This window comes from Oncorhynchus gorbuscha, linkage group LG02 (assembly GCF_021184085.1).
Source record: "Oncorhynchus gorbuscha isolate QuinsamMale2020 ecotype Even-year linkage group LG02, OgorEven_v1.0, whole genome shotgun sequence".
Lineage (NCBI taxonomy): Eukaryota > Metazoa > Chordata > Actinopteri > Salmoniformes > Salmonidae > Oncorhynchus > Oncorhynchus gorbuscha.
In genome coordinates, this window is record NC_060174.1 from 16211615 (window position 1) to 16235218 (window position 23604).

Below are 23604 nucleotides of genomic sequence, written 5' to 3' on the forward strand. Positions count from 1 at the left end.
TCAGGGCTTTGTGATGGTGTAACGGATGTGAAATGGCTAGCTAGTTAGCGGTGGTGCGCGCTAAATAGCGTTTCAATCGGTGACGTCACTTGCTCTGAGACCTTGAAGTAGTGGTTTCCCTTGCTCTGCAAGGGCCGCGGCTTTTGTGGAGCGTTGGGTAACGATGCTTCGTTGGTGACTGTTGTTGATGTGTGCAGAGGGTCTCTGGTTCGCACCCGGGTATGGACGAGGGGATGGGCTAAAGTTATACTGTTACAATGGCCACTCCAATACCTTGACTTTGTTGTCCTTAAGCCATTTTGACACAACTTTGGAAGTATGCTTGGGGTCATTGTCCATTTGGAAGAACCATTTGCGACAAAGATTTAACCTCCTGTCTGATGTCTTGAGATGTTGCTTCAATATATCCACATAATTTTCAGGCCTCATGATGCCATCTATTTTGTGAAGTGCACCAGTCCCTCCTGCAGCAAAGCACCCCCACAACATGATGCTGCCACCCCCGTGCTTCACGGTTGGGATGGTGTTCTTCAGCTTGCAAGCATACCCATTTGCTTCAAACATAATGATGGTCATTATGGCCAAACAGTTCTATTTTAGATTTCATCAGACCAGAGGACATTTCTCCAAAAAGTACTATCTTTGTCCCCATGTGCAGTTGCAAACTGTAAGTCTGGCTTTTTTATGGTGGTTTTGGAGCAGTGGCTTCTTCCTTGCTGAGCGGCCTTCAAGATATGTCGATGTAGGACTCGTTTTACTGTGGATATAGATACTTTCGTACCCGTTTCCTCCAGCATCTTCACCTTTGCTGTTGTTCTGGGACTGATTTGCACTTTTCGCACCAAAGTACGTTCAATCTAGGAGACAGAACGCTTCGCCTTCCTGAGAGGTATGACGGCTGCGTGGTCCCATGGTGTTTACACTTGCATACTATTGTTTGTACAGATGAACATGGTACCTTCAGGTTTTTGGAAGTTGCTTCCAATGATGAACCAGACTTGTGGTTTACAATTTCTTTTCTGAGGTCTTGGCTGATTTCTTTTGATTTTCCCATGATATCAAGCAAAGATGCAGAGTTTGAAAGTAGGCCTTTAAATACATCCACAGGTACACGGCAGGGTAGCCTAGTGGTTAGAGCGTTGGACTAGTAACCGGAAGGTTGCAAGTTCAAATCCCTGAGCTGACAAGATACAAATCTGTCGTTCTGCCCCTGAACAGGCAGTTAACCCACTGTTCCTAGGCCGTCATGAAAATAAGAATTTGTTAACTGACTTGCCTAGTTAAAGGTTAAAAAAAGTAAAGGAAAAAAAGACAATTAGCCTATCAGAAGCTTCTAAAGCTGTGACATAAATTCCCATGCTGTTTAAAGGCAGTCAACTTAGTGTATGTACATTTCTGACCCACTGGAATTGTGATAGTGAAATAATCTGTAAACAATTGTTGGAAAAATGACTTGTGTTATGCCCAAAGTAGATATCCTAAACAATTTGCCAAAACTATAGTTTGTTAACAAGACATTTGTGGAGTGGTTGAAAAAAACAAGTTTTAATGACTCCGACCTAAGTGTACATAACCTTCCAACTTCAACTTTAAATACATACACATTCGTATGCTATGCGTCAATGTTATAGAATGTGTCAATTATAACGAAGTCGTGTAACATGCAGCATAGCTTGCAAACAATATTTTGTAAGAATCACTTTAATATTTGAAACAATTGATAGTAATACATGTGTATTTAGATCTGTTAAAAATGCAAACAAATTCATCAAAATGACATTCTGATGTAATCAATCAGTTTACAGTACACTCAACAATTATATGTTTTTGATGAGGCGCTTATATATATATATATATATATTTTTGCAAATGTACATCGCTCAATATGCAAATATATACTACAGCCCACAACTAAGTGGACAAACTGTATGGCCCGGGTCCATTTCTTCAAGGCAATCACATGACAACGGTGACTGACCACAGTGACCAGCGCTGATGTTTGGTCTTTTGCCAGGGACAAACAAACATTGCATTTTATGTTTTTATTTTAATGAATCAACTTCACAGCAGGGCCACAATCTGGTGAGAGAAATAAGAGTGGAGACAGACCCCACCGCTTGTCTGTGGACACAATGCATAACATAGCCGACTAACCAAGCTGTCGTAGCAGACCATTATTAAGCTGAACGATATCAATAACCTTTAAACATTCCGTGTGTGGAAATCTCCCTGAAACATGCAATAATGTTGGATAAGTTTCAGGTTTTATATAAAAGGGCACATTTCTGGCTCATTATTACTGCCAGGTTACTGATAGCACACAAGAAATGTGGTTGAAATAATAAAGGCCAACTAGGTTTAAAGCTTGTGTGAGTATGTCTATGCAAGTTGTGCGTTTGTTGCATTAGGGAATAAAAGGGGTAATGTGGGCTTGGGGGGCAGCGTAACAGTCAGCAGCTGGTTGGTGACGATTCCAATGGCGAGGATGAGCAGCATGATGACCACAGCCAAGCCACGCCGAAGAACCAGATGCCTGACAGACAGAACTACACCCACCGTACTCAGCTCATTGGTCAAAAGGGTCTGGTACGAGCCTATGAGGAGACAGGGGAATGGAAAGATTGGGTTAGAAGACAAGGAAATGCAGCTTCATTGTTTCTTTAAGGGCTGGTGTCCATGGTTGACTATGCACAAGTTAAAGTGTTCCTGTAAATACCCCGAGTCTTATCCAGACAGGGAGCGTTCTCTTTAAGGCTCTGCACTCCTGCCCTCACCAGTGCCTGACAAAAAAAATATTCAGTATGCATCACTGACAAACAATCCACATGTATTATTTTCAGAAGTATAACATTGGTTCAGTAAAGACGGTAAAACAATTTCAAAACAGGATGAAAAGAACAAAGGTTAGAAGAGGGTCTGCTTACTTCATAGGTGGTTTGTTTCCAGTTGAGTTTACATATGTAGACAATAAGGAAAATAGACTGCAGGATGCTACATAGGAATAACCCGATCCTAAATCCTGAGAGAAATGGGCAATATGACCATGTGAGAAAAGGTTACACTGTACACTACAATGATGGGTTATTGCAGTCTCCAAATGTCTAATGCCTTACCTAATATGCACATTTTGAAGGGAAACATGAGAGACACTGCAATGGGCAGGCCTATAATGTAGTAACCAACCAGGTAGGACACAGCGCCAACCATCTGTTTTCCTGCTACCCTTACAACGCCACCCATCAACACCTGTAGAAACACCCAGAAGGCTTTACTTCTCTTCCCAAGGAGGAAAAGGCCCTGTTATATGTGCATACACAGGTAACTGCCAAAATAATAAAAACATTGGGCCACCACGAGCTGCCAAAAGAGCTTCAAAGCGCCTTAGCATAGCTTCTACTAGGGTCTGGAACGCTATTGGAGGGATACGACACCATTATTCCAGGAGAAATTCCATCATTTTAAGTTTTGTTGATGGTGGTGTAAAATGCTGTCACAGGCGCCGCTCCAGAATCTTCCATAAGTGTTCAATTGGGTTGAGATCTGGTGATTGAGACAGCCATGGCATATGGATTACATCATTGTCATGCTCATCAAACCATACAGTGATCACTTGTGCCCTGTGGATAGGAGGGAGGGGGGGGGGGGAATGGACATTTTGTCCACTCCCATCAGGATAGAAATTATTCACCATAGGTCGAAGGTGATCACTCAGAATGGCTGTGTAATTATTGGCATTCACCTTGAGGGGTTGAGTGGACCTACAAGGGTTTCCTTTATTTTGGCAATTACCTTTATATTTGTCTAACCATTAAAAAAATAATAATAGGGGGGTTGTGGAGTAACACATGAGAGATGAAGGGGTTTCAAAGCTCAATGATCATGTGCACAAAATGATGAGTCCTCTGAATCACTGAGGTTATTAGACCAGTTATTTTCTAGGCTGTAGTTGATTGCATCAATATACTGTACACCTCAAGCCTATCCACCACGACATGCAATGGGAGGTGATAATTGTGGATTTACATCCTAATTGGAGTAATGATTCAGTCACCAACCAAGCAAGTCAATGAGTGTAAAGATGTACAATTGGCTTATAGCTGAAGCAGTGCTGCCCTCACCACTATGGCATCGAATACATGGTGGAAGGCATACAACAGTAAAAGCGGAGCTGCCTTTTTAATAACATCCCTGAGAGAGAGAGAGAGAGAGAGAGAGAGAGAGAGAGAGAGAGAGGGGACGGTTAGTGAATAAGAATACCCAGATCCCATTACACACATTTATCAATACACAGTAACATAGCCACAGCTGAAGACCTTGCAGGACTACGTCATCCGTCATTGGCCCAGCGGCAGCCCCCAGCTCTACTCACTGGTCCTGGGTGAAGATGTATCCTAGCACGTCTTTAGTCAACCCAAGGATAATGGCAATGACAAGGGAAACTGTGACTGGGACAGAGCACAAGTAGCAAACAGGCTCATTTAGAAAATAAAAAGTTTATGGCTGGGATGTTTAGTTGAACGTTTACACCAGCTGGTTAGAATATAGCATCAAGGGCGAGACGAACACCAAATCTGACAAACTACCTAACAATTGCGATTCAGCTGACAATGAAGTTACAACAAGAAGAGGGTGTCGAGTTAAATAAGTTACTAATCAGGCAAAAGATTATCAAACTACCCTTGTTTTTTTTTACTGAAAATGTGTGAGGTGGCTAATTGCTGTTGGCCTTAGTTATCGTTAGTTAGTAGAATGTGTAGCCAGGGAGCAGGGGTGGGCTCTTACATGCACAGATGAAGGAGACCTTGCCAGACAGTTTGGCCTGCTCTGTGTTCCCAGCACCCAGAGCATTCCCCATCCGCACATTGGCAGCAACAGCAAACCCTAGAGGAAACTTGTGAGAGAAAGATTTTTTTAAATGATTTAATTCATGCAACTCTCAACCAGTTGTAAATGTAAATAAGTTCACATGATAGCAAGAAAGTGGCAATAAATGAGGCCTTTTTTCTACTTACCCAGTCAGATTAAAATTGTGGATAGCATTTTTAATGTCTCTGCTTGCCATTTGAAAGAAGTTGCCAACTAGAGCTAGCGCAATGACTGGAAATGTATGGGTATCCGCTAGCATATACAGACTTCCATGTATTGGCTCGCAAAACTACCTCGAACTCACATCATACACAGGTATAAAAATGGTATCCACTAGTTCATCCAACTCTGGTGAGAAGAGATAGGGCCTCATTGCCAGAATCCCGAAGTATCAGTTTAAAAAAGGTGCAGTTCGAGATCTTAAGCACTTACGAATTCGTAACATATCATACGAAATGGATGATGTCGAACACCATTTTTCAGGGACCCGTTTTGGTTAATGAGCACTACTTTCAAAACTACTGGCTGAAATTACGGAGCATCCCTTTAAGTTTACCATAAATGTGATGCTGGACACCTGGTAGAGGGCTGACATAGCTCCCAGCTCAGCTTCACCAATAAAACCTGGAGAAATCTGAATGTGAGGAATTGTCAACATAACTAGTATATTTTCAATATGCTAAAAGTTGAAAGTGAAATACAGGAAACGCTCACAAAAAACTTAAATGCATTTGAAGCACTAATATACAATATACTTTACCGGTTTATGCCGACAAGGGTTGACACCACTTTTATCTTTAAATAAACAGTCATCTTAAAAAGTAACTGTCCAGTGTTTCCAGACTATGAAATATGACCAATAATTACAATGTGCGTGAAATTAATAAAAACATTGGAAGGAAAACTAAGTTATGGTGTGGGCGTATACCAGTCAATCGAAATATTAAATGAGAGTAGACCCTGATTTGCAAACTCATTCTCCTCAGCAGTTTGACATTCTAGGTTTCAAAAATGCTTGCTATTTCCTCAATCTGTTTGAGACAAGTTTTTGAAGTGTTCCCTCTTCAATTCATGCTTTGTCCACAAATACGATTATAGGACAAGTCAGCAACATTATTTGGGTTAACAGAAAATTAACTTAAAAAGTATGATTCACTGGACAGTTAATTTAATACTTTCTGAACATAACTAAATGTTGCTGTGACTGGTTCTGTGAAAATTCCTGTTTGTTTCTCTCCCTCCCTTTTAGGTGCGTGCATATAAAAACACACACATAGTTCCCTTCGGAAAGTATTCAGAGCCCTTGACGTTTTCCACATTTTGTACATTACAGCCTTATTATAAAATTGATTAAATAAAACAATTCTCAGCAATCTACACACAATACATCATAATGACAAGGTGAAAACAAGTTTAGAAAATTTTGAAAATGTATTAAAAATAAAACAAAAATACATTTACATAAGTATTCAGACCCTTTGCTACGAGACTCAATTGAGCTCCTGCTTCCATTGATCATCCTTGAGATGTTTCTACAATTTGGTTGGAGTCCTGTGGTATATTCAATTGATTGGATATGGTTTGGAAAGACACACACACACACAGCTGTCTATATAAAAAGGTCCCACAATTGACAGTGTATGTCCGAGCAAAAACCAAGCCACGAGGTCGAAGGAATTGTCCGTAGAACTCCTAGACAGGATTGTGTCGAGGCAAAGATCTTGGGAAGGGTACCAAAAAACATTCTGCAGCATTGAAGATCCCAAGAACACAGTGGCATCCATCATTCTTCAATGGAAGAAGTTTGGAACCACCAAGACTCTTCCTAGAGCTGAGCAATCAGGGGAGAAAGGCCTTGGTCAGGCAGGTGACCAATAACCCGATGGCAATCTGGCAATCTGACAGGACAGCCATCTCTGTAGCCCTCCACCAATTAGGTCTTTATGGTGAGTGGCCAGACAGAAGCCCCTTAGTAAGAGACATGACAAGCCCGCTATGAGTTTGTCAAAAGGCACCTAAGGGACTCTCAGACCATGAGAAACAAGATTCTCTGCTCTGATGAAACTCTTTGGCCTGAATGTCAAGCTTCCTGTCTGGAGGAAACTTGGCACCATCCCTACGGTGAAATATGGTGGTGGCAGCATCATGTTTTGGGGATGTTTTTCAGCAGCAGGGACTGAGAGACTAGTCAGGATCAAGGCAAAGATGAACAGAGCAAAGTACAGAGAGATCCTTGATGAAAACCTGCTCTAGAGCACTCAGGTCCGCAGACTGGGGCAAAGGTTCAACTTCCAACAGGACAATGATCCTAAGCACAGTCAAGACCACGCAGGAGTGGCTTCGGAACAAGTCTCTGAATGTCCTCGATTGGCCCAGCACAGAGCCCAGACTTGAATCCGATCAAACATCTGTGGAGAGACCTGACAATAGCTGTGCAGCAACGCTCCCCATCCAACCCGACAGAGCTTGAGAGGATCTGCAGAGAAGAATGTGAGAAACAGGTGTGCCAAGCTTGTAGCTTCATACCCAAGAAGACAAGGCTGTAATCGCTGTCAAAGGTGCTTCAACAAAGTACTGATTAAAGGGTCCGAATACTTAAATATAATATTCAAGTTCATTTGATAAATTAACAAACATTTCTAAAAACCCGTTTTTGTTTTGTCATTATGGGGGATTGTGTGTAAATTGATGAGGGGAAAAAAACAATTTAAATCGATTTTAGAATAAGGCTGTAACCTAACCAAATGAGGAAAAGGTCAAGTGGTCTGAATACTTTCCAAAGGCACTGTGTGTGTGTACACACACACGTTAAAGTGTTAAATAAATCAAAATATATTTTAGATTTGAGATTCTTCAAATAGCCACCCTTTCCCTTGACAGCTTTGCACACTCTTGGCATTCTCTCAACCAGCTTCACCTGGAATGCTTTTCCAACTGTCTTGAAGGAGTTCCTACATATGCTGCGCACTCGTGGACTGCTTTTCCTTCACTCTCCGGTCAGACTCATCCCAAACCATCTCAATTGGGTTGAGGTCAGGGGATTGTGGAGACCAGATCATTTGATGCAGCACTCCATCACTCTCCTTGGTCAAATAGCCCTTACACAGCCTGGAGGTGTGTTGGTCATTGTCCTGTTGAAAATCAAATGCTAGTCCCACTAAGCGCAAACCAGATGGGATGGTGTATTGCTGCAGAATGCTATGGTAGCCATGCTGGTTAAGTGTGCCTTGAAATCTAAATAAAGTCACAGACAGTGTCACCAGCAAAGCACCCCCACACAATAACACCTTCTTCATGCTTTATGGTGGGAAATACACATGCAGAGATCCGTTCACCCACACTGCGTCTCAAAGACAGTGACTGGAACCAAAAATCACCAATTTGGAATCCAGAACAAAGGACAAATTTCCACCAGAATGATGTCCATTGCTCTCAGTGTGCTTTAGTAATGGTTTCTTTGCAGCAATTCAACCATGAAAGCCCGATTCACACAGTTGATGAGATGTGTCTGTTACTTGAACTCCGAAGCATTTATTTAAGTTGCAATTTCTGAGGCTGATAACTATGAACTTTATCCTTTGCAGCAGAGGTAACTGAGTCTCCCTTTCCTGTGGCGGTCCTCATGAGAACCAGTTTCATCATAGCGCTGGATGGTTTTTGCAAATGCACTTGAAGAAACTTTCAACGTTCTAAATGTTCTGTATCGACCGACGTTCACGTCTTAAAGTAATGGACTGTCGTTTCTCTTTGCTTATTTGAGCAAAGAGAAATACCATGTACTTGGTATTTTACCAAATAGGGCTATATTCTATACACCAACCCTAGCTTGTCACAACACAACTAATTGGCTCAAATGCATTCAGAAGGAAAGTAATCCACAAATGAACTTAATGGCATACCTGTTAATTGAAATTAATTCCAGGGGACCACCTCATGAAGCTGGTTGAGATAATGCCAAGAGTGTGCAAAGCTGTCATCAAGGCAAAGAGTAGCTACTTTGAAGAACCTCGAATATCATTTGTTTATCACTTTTTTGGTTACTACATGATTCCATGTTTTATTTCCTAGTTGAAGTCTTCACTACTATTCTACAATGTAGAAAATGGTACAAAAAACCCAACCTGGAATGAATAGGTGTGCTGTGTATGCATATATTTTTTAAACAAAACATGGTAGTTCTGAAGGTAAATGCCCTAATGTGACCCCTGACCTGCCATGAATACTCCAATCTCATAGGTCCACCACTCCAGACACATCATGAGCATGCTGGGAACAGCCAGGTAGAGGAAAGGCCCCCACTCTTGCAGGCAGTCACGTGACCAGCCTGGGGGTCAAAGGGACAGGTTACGGTGACATTTAGTTGACAGCAGGGTAAACAAACACTGGTTTACACATTACGATTTGGACTGCCTGTCATCAGATTGGCACATCAATATTAAAATATCAGTCACTGTCAATTAAGTATCGTAATTGTACACACATGGTTTGGGGGGGTGTTAAACAGCTCCTGTAATCATGAAAATTCCAAGTGACCAAGAGAAGATACATTTGAATCATTTCTATTCACAAGTACACTTAGTGGGGCAAAAAAGTGTTTAGTCAGCCACCAATTGTGCAAATTCTCCCACTTAAGTTAAAAATATGAGGCCTGTAATTTATCATAGGTACACTTCAACTATGACAGACAAAATAAGAAAAATCCAGAAAAATCACATTGTTGGATTTTTAATGAATTTAAATATGGTGGAATATACATATTTGGTCACCTACAAACAAGCAAGCTTTCTGGCTCTCACAGACCTGTAACTTCTTTAAGAGGCTCCTCTGTCCTCCACTCATTACCTGTATTAATGGCACCCGTTTAAACTTGTTATCAGTATAAAAGACACCTGTCCACAGCCTCAAACAGTCACACTCCAAACTTCACTATGGCCAAGACCAAAGAGCTGTCAAAGAACACCAGAAACAAAATTGTAGACCTGCACCAGGCTGGGAAGTCTGAATCTGCAATAGGTAAGCAGCTTGGTTTGAAGAAATCAACTGTGGGAGCAATTATTAGGAAATGGAAGACATATAAGACCACTGATAATCTCCCTCGTTCTGGGGCTCCACGCAAGATCTCACCCCGTGGGGTCAAAATGATCACAAGAACGGTGAGCAAAAATCCCAGAACCACACGGGGGGACCTAGTGAATGACCTGCAGAGAGCTGGGACCAAAGTAACAAAGCCTACCATCAGCAAGAGCATTGAAGATGAAACGTGGCTGGGTCTTTCAGCACGACAATGATCCCAAACACACCGCCCGGGCAACGAAGGAGTGGCTTCGTAAGAAGCATTTCAAGGTCCTGGAGTGGCCTAGCCAGTCTCCAGATCTCAACCCCATAGAAAATCTTTGGAGGGAGTTGAAAGTCCGTGTTGCCCAGCAACAGCCCCAAAACATCACTGCTCTAGAGGAGATCTGCATGGAGGAATGGGCCAAAATACCAGCAAGTGTGTGAAAACCTTGTGAAGACTTACAGAAAACATTTGACCTCTCATTGCCAACAAAGGGTACATAACCCTTTTGCTATTGACCAAATACTTATTTTCTACCAGAATTTGCAAATAAATTCAATAAAAATCCTACAATGTGATTTTCTGGAGTTCTTTTCTCATTTTGTCTGTCATAGTTGAAGTGTACCTATGATGAAAATTACAGGCCTCTCATCTTTTTAAGTGGGAGAACTTGCACAATTGGTGGCTGACTAAATACTTTTTTGCCACACTGTGTGTGTGTATGTATATGTGTGTGTATATGTGTATGTGTACACACACACACACACACACACACACACACACACACACACACACACACACACACACACACACACACACACACACACACACACTTCAGCAATTAGCAATGTCTGACTACAGTTGGTAAGATGGTTCCCCATCTATATGACATGATCTAAAACTAACCACATCAATATCAACCTTGTCCCCTGGCTATTGTGCAAAGCAATATATTGACTTTCATCACATCAATACAAACTGAATTCAGAGGTCAGGGACTCACCGTCCCAGGTGGCTTTGTGCAGCCCTCTCCATAGGATGTACACATAGATGACTATAGCCAAGGTGTACTGGGAGATGGTGTTAGCAGCTGCAGAGCCCCTGTGATGGAGAGGATGAAAGTTGAAGGGTGACCGCCATCTCTCATGGTTTTTTTGTTGATATGGCTGTATGACAACGTAGTTTTTTATAAATGTAACTCACGCCACGCCCAAATTGAGTTGATAGAGGAAGGTGTAGTTAGTGATCGCATTTAGAAGGTTCCCCACCACTCCAGTTATCACCTGGGGCCATATGATACCCTGTCGGAAAAATACAGTCTCAACGGCAGGACAACATTGTTCTTACAATGTCACAGTGGGCGTTGGAACAGAGGGGTATTCTACAAAGCATAATCAATCAGTTAACTTATAAAACAGTTCATTTTCTGGATCATTAAGTAAGCCAAACAGATACGTGGTTTTGGTTGTTGAGTCAGTTGAGGCACGTTTCCATTGACCCAGGTTTATTCCACAAAAGAAATGGAACAAAAAAATCTTTGTGACATGTGTAATGGAATGTCAGATATAGAATAAACATTATTTTTTGCAACAACTGGAAACAGTGTTATTCAAATTAATGATGATTGCTGAATAGTTCTGAAGGAATGTGGGGGAACATGATGTCACCACATTTAATTCTAAATGCCTACCGCTTGCTAAATACATTTTTTTTTCCATAAAGATTGTCCTGACTTTCAAGAATGCCTGAATTGCTTTGCCTTGCTGGCAAGTTTCACCATACAATTATTTCAGATCTACGGGAATTTCACCATAGCAGACTGCGGCGATACGTTGGCACATAAGAATATGGCAAATTTTTGTTAATTATTGCATTCTATCCATGCTGGCTTTCGCAGGATACCTGAGACATGAAACAGATAGGTTGGAACGCGCAATTTGCCCAAATGGATAATGGAAACACTAACTCCTACAAGATGTTTTATTTTTTTGTGTGCGTGTGTGCGACATTACGTCCAGCTGTTTTTAAATCAACACAAGCTAGTGCAAAACAAACAAACCCTAGCAGGCAATTGTCGCATCTATTTTCTATGCAAACCTTCTAAATGTCGACAAAATAAATTAAATAAGCACTGGACAATGTTAACATTGTGGGGCGGCAGCGTAGCCTAGTGGTTAGAGCGTTGGACTAGTAACCGGAAGGTTGCAAGTTCAAACCCCCGAGCTGACAAGGTACAAATCTGTCGTTCTGCCCCTGAACAGGCAGTTAACCCACTGTTCCCAGGGCGTCATCTTAACTGACTTGCCTGGTTAAATAAAGGTAAAATTAAAAATTTTAAAAACAAAAAAGTTATTACAGAATATTCAGGCATGTTAACTGGCCAACTCCTTAACAAATGGGTCACTTTAAACAATGCCACCCTAAATAATGCTTACATATCTTACATTACTCATATCACATGTATTTCATGCATATGCCGCTCATCCTTATACTATGTACATATTCTCATTCACCCCTTTAGATGTGTGTATTAGGTAGTTGTTGGGAATTGTTATTCGCTACACTTGCATTAACATCTGTTAACCATGTATGTGACCAATCAAATTTGATTTGGTTCTGCTTTGTAGTATACCCCTCAGATCTCATAAGCTCAGAGGGTGGGCACACGGTGTTCCCATTTCATTTCCCCCTCAAAAGGATGTAAAATAACCATAACATTTAAAATAGACGTCATATAATCCAAAACAAGTAAGGAATACTTCCGCTCGCGAGTGCATCAAGTACAACACATTTTGGTGCCATTTATTTTAACTTAATATAAAATCGCTGTCAATTGTTGTGAGTAATACACACAAGCATATATACTAGACAATGAGGATGGAATGGGAAAACGGTAGCCTAACCTCACCCACTGATTGGTCTGTTGGGTCCCAGTCGCAACCACAATGACAAACAAGTTCTATTGAAACGCATACAGCACCTGGTTTTGAAGGTATCTTCCCTGCAGCTGATACATGAAACATGCCTGTGGAGACACTGCAGCCATGAGATGCAGATCTTAAATCAGTAGGATGAGCCAACACTTTGTAGGATTCTGTAAGAACTACGGGCTTTGTTAACTCACTGGCAGAGCAGGCATGAAGATCCTCACATAGAGTTGAGTAAGCCTGAGGGACACACACAAAATAAATACCATCTAATGAACATGCAGGAGCAAACTCAGTATTTTCCCTATATTCATTTAGCAGCAGTGTCGCCACTCCAAAAAATATACGCATATGAATAGAATGTTTGGGATTGCAAAACATGTTCTGTGTAAACTTAAACCAGATAAAATGCTGTATGTTGATAACATAAAATGGCGCTACATACAGTATTTACAGTTTAAGTTGGAAGTTTACTTCCACTTAGATTGGAGTCATTAACTTTTTTCAACAACTCCACAAATTTCTTGTCAACAAACTATAGTTTGTTTGTGCAAGTACTTTGTGCATGACACATGTAATTTTTCCAACAATTGTTTAGTCAGATTATTTCACTTAAATCACAATTCCAGTGGGTCAGAAGTTAACATGCACTAAGTTGACTAAGCTGTTTAAGCTTGGAAAATTCCACAAAATGATGTCATGGCTCTCGAAGCTTCTGATTGACTCATGATGTCAATTAGCCTATTGGATGTGTACCTGTGGATGTATTTCAAGGCCTACCTTCAAACGCAGTGCCTCTTTGCTTGACATCATGGGAAAATCAAAAGAAAATCGTCCCAAAGACCTCCCCAAATTTTTTTGTAGACCTCCACAAGTCTGGTTTATCCTTGGGAGCAATTTCCAAACACCTGAAGGTACCAGGTTCATCTGTACAAACAATAGTACGCAAGTATAAACACCATGGGACCACGCAGGAGTCATAGCACTGAGGAAGGAGACGCATTCTGTCTCCTAGAGATGAACGTACTGTGGTGTGAAAAGTGCAAATCAATCCCAGAACAGCAAAGGACCTTGTGAAGATGCTGGAGGAAATGGGTACAAAAGTATCTATATCCATAGTAAAGAGAGTCCTATATCGACATAACCTGAAAGGCCACTCAGCAAGGAAGAAGCCAATGCTCCAAAACCACCATAAATTTTTTTTTTTTTAAACAGACTACGGTTTGTCCACTGGTCTGGTGAAACAGAAATAGAATTGTTTGGCCATAGTAATGTTGATGAAAATGAAAAACTTGTGGGCAGAACTGAAAAAGCGTGTGCGAGCAAAGAGGCCTACAAACCTGACTCAGTTACACCAGCTATGTCAGGAGCAATTGGCCAACATTCACCCAACTTATTGTCGAAAGCTTGTGAAAGGCTACCCATAACATTTGACCCAAGTTAAACAATTTAAAGGGAATGCCATCAAATACTAATTGAGCGCATGTAAACTTCTGACCCACTGGGAATGTGATGAAAGAAATAAAAGCTGAAATCATTTTCTCTGCTATTATTCTGACATTTCACATTCTTAAAATAAAAAGTGGTGATCCTAACTGACCTAAGACTGGGATTTTTAAATTTTTCACTAGGATTAAATGTTAGGAATTGTGAAAAACGGAGTTTAAATGTTTTTGGCTAAGGTGTATGTAAACTTTCGACTTCAACTGTATAAGATCATATTTGACAAATAACAACCAAAATGAAAACTAGACAGAATTTTAAAAAAATCCATAAATGGCATGGGACCCCCACTGATTTTGTAATAACATTTTAGTCACTCAGAGCATAAAATATGGCATAAGCCATGGCAAAATGTGTAGAATTGTAAGAAATTAGCTTTAAAACTGAAATTGTTTTATCTCAGCCCCTTGACAATATGTGTAGGGTTGCAGGAAATCAGGAAAATATTGGCGCGTGAGAGGATCAAAATGACAGTAGGTCGACTTCCGACCGACTGAGCTACAAAATCACCTTGCATCATAATATAACGACTCATTACTGGTATATCAGTTAGTCACAATTCACCTATGATACATTGCTGTTAAAACTAGAGGTCGACTGATTATGATTTTTCAACGCCGATACCGATTATTGGAGGACCAAAAAAGATGCTACCGATTAAAATCGGACGATTTTTTATTTTTTTATTTGTAATAATGACAATTACAACAATACTGAATGAACACTTATTTTAATACAGCAATAAAAATCCATTTAGCCTCAAATAAATAATGAAATATGTTTAACTTGGTTTAAATAATGCAATAACAAAGTGTTGGAGAAGTAAAAGTGCAATATGTGCCATGTAAAAAAGCTAACGTTGTAGTTCCTTGCTCAGAACATATGAAAGTTGGTGGTTCCTTTTAACATGAGATTTCAATATGCCAAGGTAAGAGGTTTTAGTTATTATAGGACTATTTCTCTCTATACCATTTGTATTTCATTAACCTTATGACTATTGGATGTTCTTATAGGCACTATAGTATTGCCAGTGTAACGGTATAGCTTCCGTCCCTCTCCTCGCCCCTACCTGGGCTCGAACCAGGAACACGTCGACAGCCACACTCGAAGCAGCGTTACCCATCGCTCCACAAAAGCCGGGTTACCCATCGCTCCACAAAAGCCGCAGCCCTTGCAGAGCAAGGGGAATAACTACTCCAAGTCTCAGAGCGAGTGACGTTTGAAACACTATTAGCGCACACCGAGCTAACTAGCTAGTCATTTCACATTGGTTACACCAGCCATTAGGCTGATAGGCTTGAAGTCATAAACAGCACTGTGCTTGCGAAGAGCTGCTGGCAAAAGGCACAAAAATGCTGTTTGAATGAATGCTTATGAGCCTGCTGCTGCCTGCCATCGCTCAGTCAGACTGCTCTATCAAATCAGACTTAATTATAACACACAGAAATACGAGCCTTTGGTCATTAATATGGTCGAATCCGGAAACTATCATTTAGAAAACAGAACATTTATTATTTCAGTGAAATACAGAACCGTTCTGTATTTTATCTAACGGGTGGCATCCCTAAGTCTATATATTCTTGTTACATTGTACAACCTTCAATGTTATGTCATAATTACGTACAATTCTGGCAAATTAGTTCGCAATGAGCTAGGCTGCCCAAACTGTTGCATATTCCCGACTCTGCTTGCAATGAAAGCAAGAGAAATGACACAATTTCACCTGTTTATTATTGCCTGCTAACCTGGATTTCTTTTAGCTAAATATGCAGGTTTAAAAATATATACTTCTGTGTATTGATTTTAATAAAGGCATTGGTGTTAATGGTTAGGTACAGTCGTCCAACGACGCACTTTTGTTAAATCATCCCCCAGCGTTGCATCGATTATATGCAACACAGGACACGCTAGATAAACTAGTAATATCATCAACCATGTGTAGTTAGAACTAGTGATTATGATTGTTTTTTATAAGATAAGTTTAATGCTAGCTAGCAACTTACCTTCTAGCGCATTCGCGTAACAAGCAGGCTCCTCGTGGAGTGCAATGAGAGGCAGGGGGTTAGAGCGTTGCATCCCCCGAGCTGATAAGGTGATAATCTGTCATTCTGCCCCTGAACAAGGCAGTTAACCCACCGTTCCTAGGCAGTCATTGAAAATAAGAATGTGTTCTTAACCGACTTGCCTAGTTAAATAAAAAAAGGTATTAAAAAATTTAAAATCGGCGCCCAAAAATACAGATTTCCAATTGTTATGAAAACTTGAAATTGGCCCTAATTAAAATCAAAAACTCTCTCTAACACAGTCTTTGTCTCTGCAACCACAACATTAAACATGGAGAAACCGGACACATGCTCGCCAAAGAACTTGACAGTAAACTAGTAAATGCAATTAAGTTAACCAAAAGTTCTTTATCATGAGTGTTATGCCGTTTGTGAGCTCTCCAAACAAACTTTCCACTTGGAGAATGGTATGAATGTATATTATATACATTGAGCATCTTCTGCGAATTGAACAAAATACATTGGCAAAAAATTTTTTGTGGGGCGGGTCCCTTGACTTCCATGAATATACGCCACTGCTCGGGCATTATCAATTCAATGTCAGTCAATGTCAGAATGAAAACCTCACACACCCCATGATCGGGCAGGCCCCTGTAGGAACAGCAGGAAAGATTTCATCCAACATGGTGTCCTCACCAAGGCCCAACTAGTAAACTTAACCCACACTAATAAATAAAGTTACAGGTGGAGTAGTATTACATTATTAACTTATCCTATCACAAAGATTAGAAGCGTTATACCCCCTGCTTTTTATGGGAACCCAAAGGAGTCATACCAACTGTGCTGACACAGCATATCTTGTGCTTCACGGAGACACCATCAACATACAGCTGGCTGGTTATACCCTGACCGGCAGGATAGAACAGCAGCGTCTGGTAAGAAAATGTATTTTTTGTAAATAATAGCTGGTGCACGATATCTAAGGAAGTATCGAGCTATTGCTCGCCTGACGTAGAGTATCTCATGATAAGCTGTAGACCACACAATCTACCTAGAGAGTGTTCATGTGTATTTTTCATAGCTGTATACATACCACCACAGTCAGAGGCTGGCACCAAGACAGCATTGAATGAGCTGTATTCCACCATAAGCAAACAAGAAAACACTCACCCAGTAGCCAGGGACTAATGCAGGGAAACTTAAATCTGTTTTGCCAAATTTCTATCAGCATGTCAAATGTGCAACCAGAGGGAAAACTCTGGACCACCTTTACTCCACACACAGAGACACATACAAAGCTCTCCATTGCCCTCCATTTGGCAAATCTGACCATAATTCTATCCACAGGATTCATGCTTACAAACAAATTAAAGCAGGAAGCACCAGTGACCTATATATTCCAGATAAATAAAGAAGTGGTCAGATGAAGCAGATGCTAAGCTACAGGACTGTTTTGCTAGCACAGACTGGAATATGTTCTGGGATTCCTCCAATGGCATTGAGGAGTACACCACATCAGTCATTGGCTTCATCAATAACGTTGTCCCCACAGTGACCGTATGTACATATCCCAACCAGAAGCTATGGATGACAGGCAACATTCGCACTGAGCTAAAGGCTAGAGCTTCCGCTTCCAAGGAGGGGGACTCTAACCCGGAAGCTTATAAAAAAATCCTACTATGCCCTCTGATGAACCATCAAAAAGGCAAAGCATCAATACAGGACTAAGCTTGAATTGTACTACACCAGCTCTGACGCTCGTCGGATGTGGCAGGGCTTGCACACCATTACAGAGTACAAAGGGAAGCACAGCCGAGAGCTGCCCAGTGACACGAGCCTACCAGGCGAGCTAAACTATTTCTATGCTCGCTTCGAAGCAAATAACACAAACATGCATGAGAGCACCAGTTGTTCCGGAACCCTAGACCCACTCCAATTTGCATACCCTCCCAACAAATCCACAGATAATGCAATCTCTATTGCACTCCACACTGCCCTTTCCCACCTGGATAAAAGGAACACCTATGTGAGAATGCTATTAATTGACTCCAGCTCAGCATTCAATACCATAGTGTCTCAAAGCTCATCAATAAGCTAAGGACCCTGGGACTAAACACCTCCCTCTGCAACTGGATCCTGGACTTCCTGACGAGCCGCACCCAGGTATTAAGGGTAGGTAACAACACATCCGCTACGCTGATCCTCAATAAAGGGGCCCCTCAGGGGTGCGTGCTCAGTCCCCTCCTGTACTCTCCGTTCACTCATGACTGCACGGCCAGACAGGCCTCCAACACCATCATTAAGTTTGCCGATGACAACAGCGGTAGGCCTGACCACCGACAACGACGAGCCAGCCTATATGGAGGAGGTCAGAGACCTGGCCGTGTGGTGCCAGGACAACAACCTCTCCCTCAACGTGATCAAGAAAAAGGAGAGGATTATGGACAACAGGGAAAAAAAAAAGAGGATTGAGCACGCCCCCATTCTCATCGACGAGGCTGCAGTGGAGCAGGTTGAGAGCTTCAAGTTCCTTGGTGTCCACATCACCAACAAACTATCATGGTCCAAACACACCAAGACAGTCGTGAAGAGAATGACAAAACCTATTCCCCCCCAGGAGACTGAAAAGATTTGGCATGGGTCCTCAGATCCTCAAAAGGTTCTACAGCTGCACCATCGAGAGCATCCTGACTAGTTGCACCACTGCCTGGTATGGCAACTGCTCGGCCTCCGACAACAACGCACAACAGAGTGTAGTGCGTACGGCCCAGTAAATCACTGGGGCCAAGCTTCCTGCCACCCAGGACCCATACCAGACGGTGTCAGAGGAAGGCCCTAAAAATTGTCTGACCCTAGTCAGACTTCTCTATGCTACCGCACAACAAGCAGTAGTGGAGCGCCAAGTCTAGGTCCAAGAGGCTTCAAAACAGCTTCTACCCCCAAGCCATAAGACTCCTTAACACCTAATCAAAATGACTACCTGCACCCCCCCCCCCTCTTCTGCACCGCTGCTACTCTGTTGTCATCTATACATAGTAACTTTAATACCTCTACCTACATGTACATATTACCTCAACTAACCGGTGCCACCGCACATTGACTCTGTACCAGTACCCCCCTGTATAGTCTCACTATTGTTATTTTACTGCTGCTCTTTAATTACTTGTTATTTTTACCATTTATTCTTATCCGCATGTTTTTTAAAATTACATTGATGGTTAGGAGCTCATAAGTAAGCATTTCACGTAGTCTTCGGTACATGTAACAAGTTTGAGCTTAGGGGACTGAGCCCTCTTTAGCCCTCTCGTGGAGTTGGTACGTGTTGTCTAGACCAGTCATCAATCACTCAATTATAAAGAACAAGGCATTAATGGAGGTCAGGTCTGACGGCTTCAGAATGCCATATTAAAATGTGATCTCAGGTTCTCCTAATCAATTTTTTTTATTTTTAAATGAGCATTCTAAATTCAGCCAGAACCTCGTCCTTATACTAAATGTTTTAATTATAATATCCAATTTCGTTCCTACTAGAAACTTGACCAAGATATGAGATGTGACTGTGACAGTGAGCATGACCTGGAGACCTCTGGGCTCAGCCAGTACCAAGTTCTTCTAATTAAAACTGTTTCTCCCATTTCACACCTACTTGGAACATAACCCAGTTATGGGATGTGACATAGTATTCGTTTAAATTTTTTATTTCACCTTTATTTAACCAGGTAGGCAAGTTGAGAACAAGTTCTCATTTACAATTGCGACCTGGCCAAGATAAAGCAAAGCAGTTCGACACATACAATGACACAGAGTTACACATGGAGTAAAACAAACATACAGTCAATAATACAGTATAAACAAGTCTATATACGATGTGAGCAAATGAGGTGAGAAGGAAGGCAAAAAAAGGCCATGGTGGCAAAGTAAATACAATATAGCAAATAAAACACTGGAATGGTAGATTTGCAATGGAAGAATGTGCAAAGTAGAAATAAAAAATAATGGGGTGCAAAGGAGCAAAATAAATACATTAATTAAATACAGTTGGGAAAGAGGTAGTTGTTTGGGCTAAATTATAGGTGGGCTATGTACAGGTGCAGTCATCTGTGAGCTGCTCTGACAGTTGGTGCTTAAAGCTAGTGAGGGAGATAAGTGTTTCCAGTTTCAGAGATTTTTGTAGTAGTAGTATGTGATAGTGGGGCTGACCTGGAGACCTCCGGGTTCTGATGGAAGGCCAGTAGGATGGGCTCTGTGTTGATGAGGAGAGCCCAGCAGGGGAAGCAGGACAGGAGCAGGATCAGAATCCCTCTCTGCACGATCACACCCACATACTTCAGATTGTTGCTTCCGAAAATCTACAGTCACACAGCAGAGATGGATTGACAGGATGAAGGTGCTGCTGATCTCAAGGATCATCCCTAATGATATGTTATAACTTTAGGTACAAAGTTAACATATTTGGGGTTAATTCCATTTGAATTACAGTCAATTCAGGAAGCTCCTTTGAAATTCCAATATTCTTAACACCCCCCCAAATTCAGTCAGTCAGTCACCTTACCTGAGAAATCAGTGTGTCGAAGGCTGATGCCAGCCCGGTGCCGATGGATATGCCTGTAATATTGACCACCTGTTGACATAGGGGCGAGATTCTGTCATGAGTTAAGATTACATGCACGCTGGTCAGAAGGCACAGAATTGTTTTATTCATGAGCTCCTAGCTGTTCACCACACAAGGGACTGAGTGATTGCAGGTAAATGGTGATGTTTCTTGTGACTTGTATGAATTGCTTTTTCAGGAAGACAGTGATCTCAAAGCAAGCCATGGCTATTGGCTACACAACATTCAGTTCAAAGTAGTCAAAGAGCTGCGCTTACCGAAGTGGCCAGAGTCACAGCTGCCAGCTCCGTTTTGCCTAAGTGTCCACAGAACACCGTGCTAACAAAACTGATTAGCATGAGCATCAGCATGGAGATGAACTGAGGAAAGTGTTGTATCAATTTATTTATACGCTCCCTGGTTTTTAAATCAAGTCCCAATCACGTTCAACAACAGATACATAATCCGTGTTGTCATTATCAAAAGGAAACGTTGTAAAAGTACTATGGTACTCAATATCAAATAATACCATTAAAAAAAACTGTAGCCTAGAAAAAGTATACGAAGTGCATTTTAACACGTTTTTCTAGAAGTATCAAGCTTACCATTGGTAAAGCCAGTTTTAGAATTTCAACCATCTCTTCTATTTCGATTGACATCCATCTCCTTGCTCGACTGAAAGAGCCGCCTTCTGCAGGCAATTTAGATATGGAGCCATAAATGAGTGGATTACCGTTCGAGGCAGGGTCCACTGGGATACATGTTGTAATTTCTTCCATTTTACTACCGCACTGACCACAGCCTATGAAGTGAAAACGTTTAGATAATTTTGCTGAGTTCAAATTATTGTTGCCGTTGGTACCAACAAAAACAGGGGTGCTATCATTTGTCCAAACATTTGCGTTTTGCAACGGAAACAAGTTCCTATTTAAATGCATCTAGGTCCCTCCCATTTTCAGTCCTAGAATTACACCCCTATTTTCCCCCAGTTTCATCTGTTCGCTAATGCGTGTGTGTGACATTTTACTGGAGCTACAAACGGTCGGAAGATGGTTTGTTCAAAAACAAGACATCATTGTATCTTTGTAGGCCTATGACGAAGGCCGTGCTGCCGAAATGCGCCGGAGTTTTGAAATCGTTGTTCCATTGAACATGCCATTAAAATAAAGGTATTTTAATTATATGAAGATTGCCTTGTTTCTGCTTGTTTTTTTTTACATGCTCGAACTCGAAAGAGTAGCAGCGTCGACAAGAAAGGGACATTGGTCTGTTCACACATCCGTAAACCGACCAAACGCGCCAGAATCCTTAGTTGCTGGTTGAAGCTTGATGAGGGGACTCTCAGGAGGTCGATCTCTGAGTTCCAATGTCCACATTAACATATAGTCTACCTGTTGGGCCAAGACTGTCAAGACTGAGTGAGCGATCTGCTGAGTGTGTGTTATGTCAAGACAATTTGCTACAAAAACACTTGTATGCTAAATGAATGAGGATATACTTATGTAGGGCGTTATAACTATGCGTTGAAACTCTTACAATAAAGCCCTACAGGACTCCTGCAAGTCACCGCAATTCCTTCACAATGGCAAACAAATTATGCAGGAATCCTGTATTACTTTTTCTAGGGGGGTGTTACATTATCTGTTGAATGTTACATTATCACTCAAAGTAAAGATTGAGTGACAGACAGTTCGAAAACAATGGTTTGCTGTCATGATCCTCCTCATCAATCTGGTAAGGAGCATTGACCTTGGCCATTAATGAAGCTTTTATCTCTGCTTTGTGTTTTTTATTATTACCTAAATGCTTAACAATTCAGAATGTGTGACGTTAGCTGATGGCGATTATGTCATAGAACAAAACGTATAAGATCTCCTAAGCCTGTGTTTTACCATAGACCTTATTTCCTGAGTTTATCGAAAAACCCTACCAAAACTCGATACATTTTCCCAAAGAACCATGGCGGAGTTAGTGCCTACAAAAAGACACCATTGCTATTGCTCTCGATTGTGGAGAAGAAACTTGTGGGCGTGGCATACCGTTTGGCCGGAGCAAGGAGTCTGGGTAGCCAGGCAAGGCAGATACCTTAGTGGATTCGGCTATTTCAGACACACCCGTTGCTGACAAGTGTATAAAATTGATCACACTGCCATGCAAACTCCATAGACAAACAGTGGTAGTATAATGGCATTACAGAAGAGCTCAGTAACTTTCAAAGTGGCATCGTCATAGGATGCCACCTTTCCAACAAGTCAGTTCGTCAAATTTCTGCCCTGCTAGAGCAGTGCTGTTATTGTGAAGTGGAAACGTCTAGGAGCAACAACGGCTCAGCTGCGAAGTGGTAGGCCGCACAAGCTCACAGAATGGGACTGAAGTGCGTAGTGTCCACGGTTACAACACTCACTACCGAGTTCCAAACTGTCTCTGGAAGCAACGTCAGCACAAGAACTGTTCATTAGGAGCTTCATGAAATGGGTTTCCATGGCCGAGCAGCCACAAGCAAGCCTAATTGGTTGGAGTGGTATGAAGTTCGCTGCAATTGGACTCTGAAACAGAGTAAATGCGTTCTCTGTAGTGATGGATCACCATTTGGCAGTCCAAAGGACGAATCTGGGTTTGGCGGATGCCAGGAGAATGCTACCTGCCTGAATGCATAGT

The 23604-nt window shown here is 41.5% G+C and overlaps 1 protein-coding gene across 1 annotated transcript; it reads right to left on the minus strand.

The window, feature by feature from the left end:
- Nucleotides 1–1589: 1589 nt before the first annotated feature.
- On the minus strand, nucleotides 1590–21831 carry LOC123997847 (multidrug and toxin extrusion protein 1-like). Its single transcript, XM_046302455.1, has 17 exons — nucleotides 21552–21831; nucleotides 21225–21326; nucleotides 20908–20976; nucleotides 20556–20704; nucleotides 13047–13089; nucleotides 12903–12947; nucleotides 11126–11223; nucleotides 10926–11023; nucleotides 9077–9190; nucleotides 5423–5490; nucleotides 4783–4891; nucleotides 4370–4445; nucleotides 4119–4188; nucleotides 3114–3246; nucleotides 2925–3019; nucleotides 2717–2780; nucleotides 1590–2594 (listed from the first exon to the last, which is right to left on the minus strand). Exons 1-17 carry the CDS (start codon nucleotides 21723–21725, stop codon nucleotides 2380–2382), a joined length of 1722 nt encoding a protein of 573 aa, XP_046158411.1. The 5' UTR covers nucleotides 21726–21831; the 3' UTR covers nucleotides 1590–2379.
- Nucleotides 21832–23604: the final 1773 nt, after the last annotated feature.

What these genes read in the sequence shown, in the direction of transcription:
- LOC123997847 (XM_046302455.1), bottom strand. Translation starts at nt 21,725, where the DNA reads ATGGAAGAAATTACAACATGTATCCCAGTGGACCCTGCCTCGAACGGT. An exon ending in CTGTGACTCTGGCCACTTCG is followed by an intron (nt 20,977 to 21,224) that starts GTAAGCGCAGCT and finishes CTATGTCAACAG; the next exon opens with GTGGTCAATATTACAGGCAT. An exon ending in GGAAACAAACCACCTATGAA is followed by an intron (nt 2,781 to 2,924) that starts GTAAGCAGACCC and finishes TTTTTTTGTCAG; the next exon opens with GCACTGGTGAGGGCAGGAGT.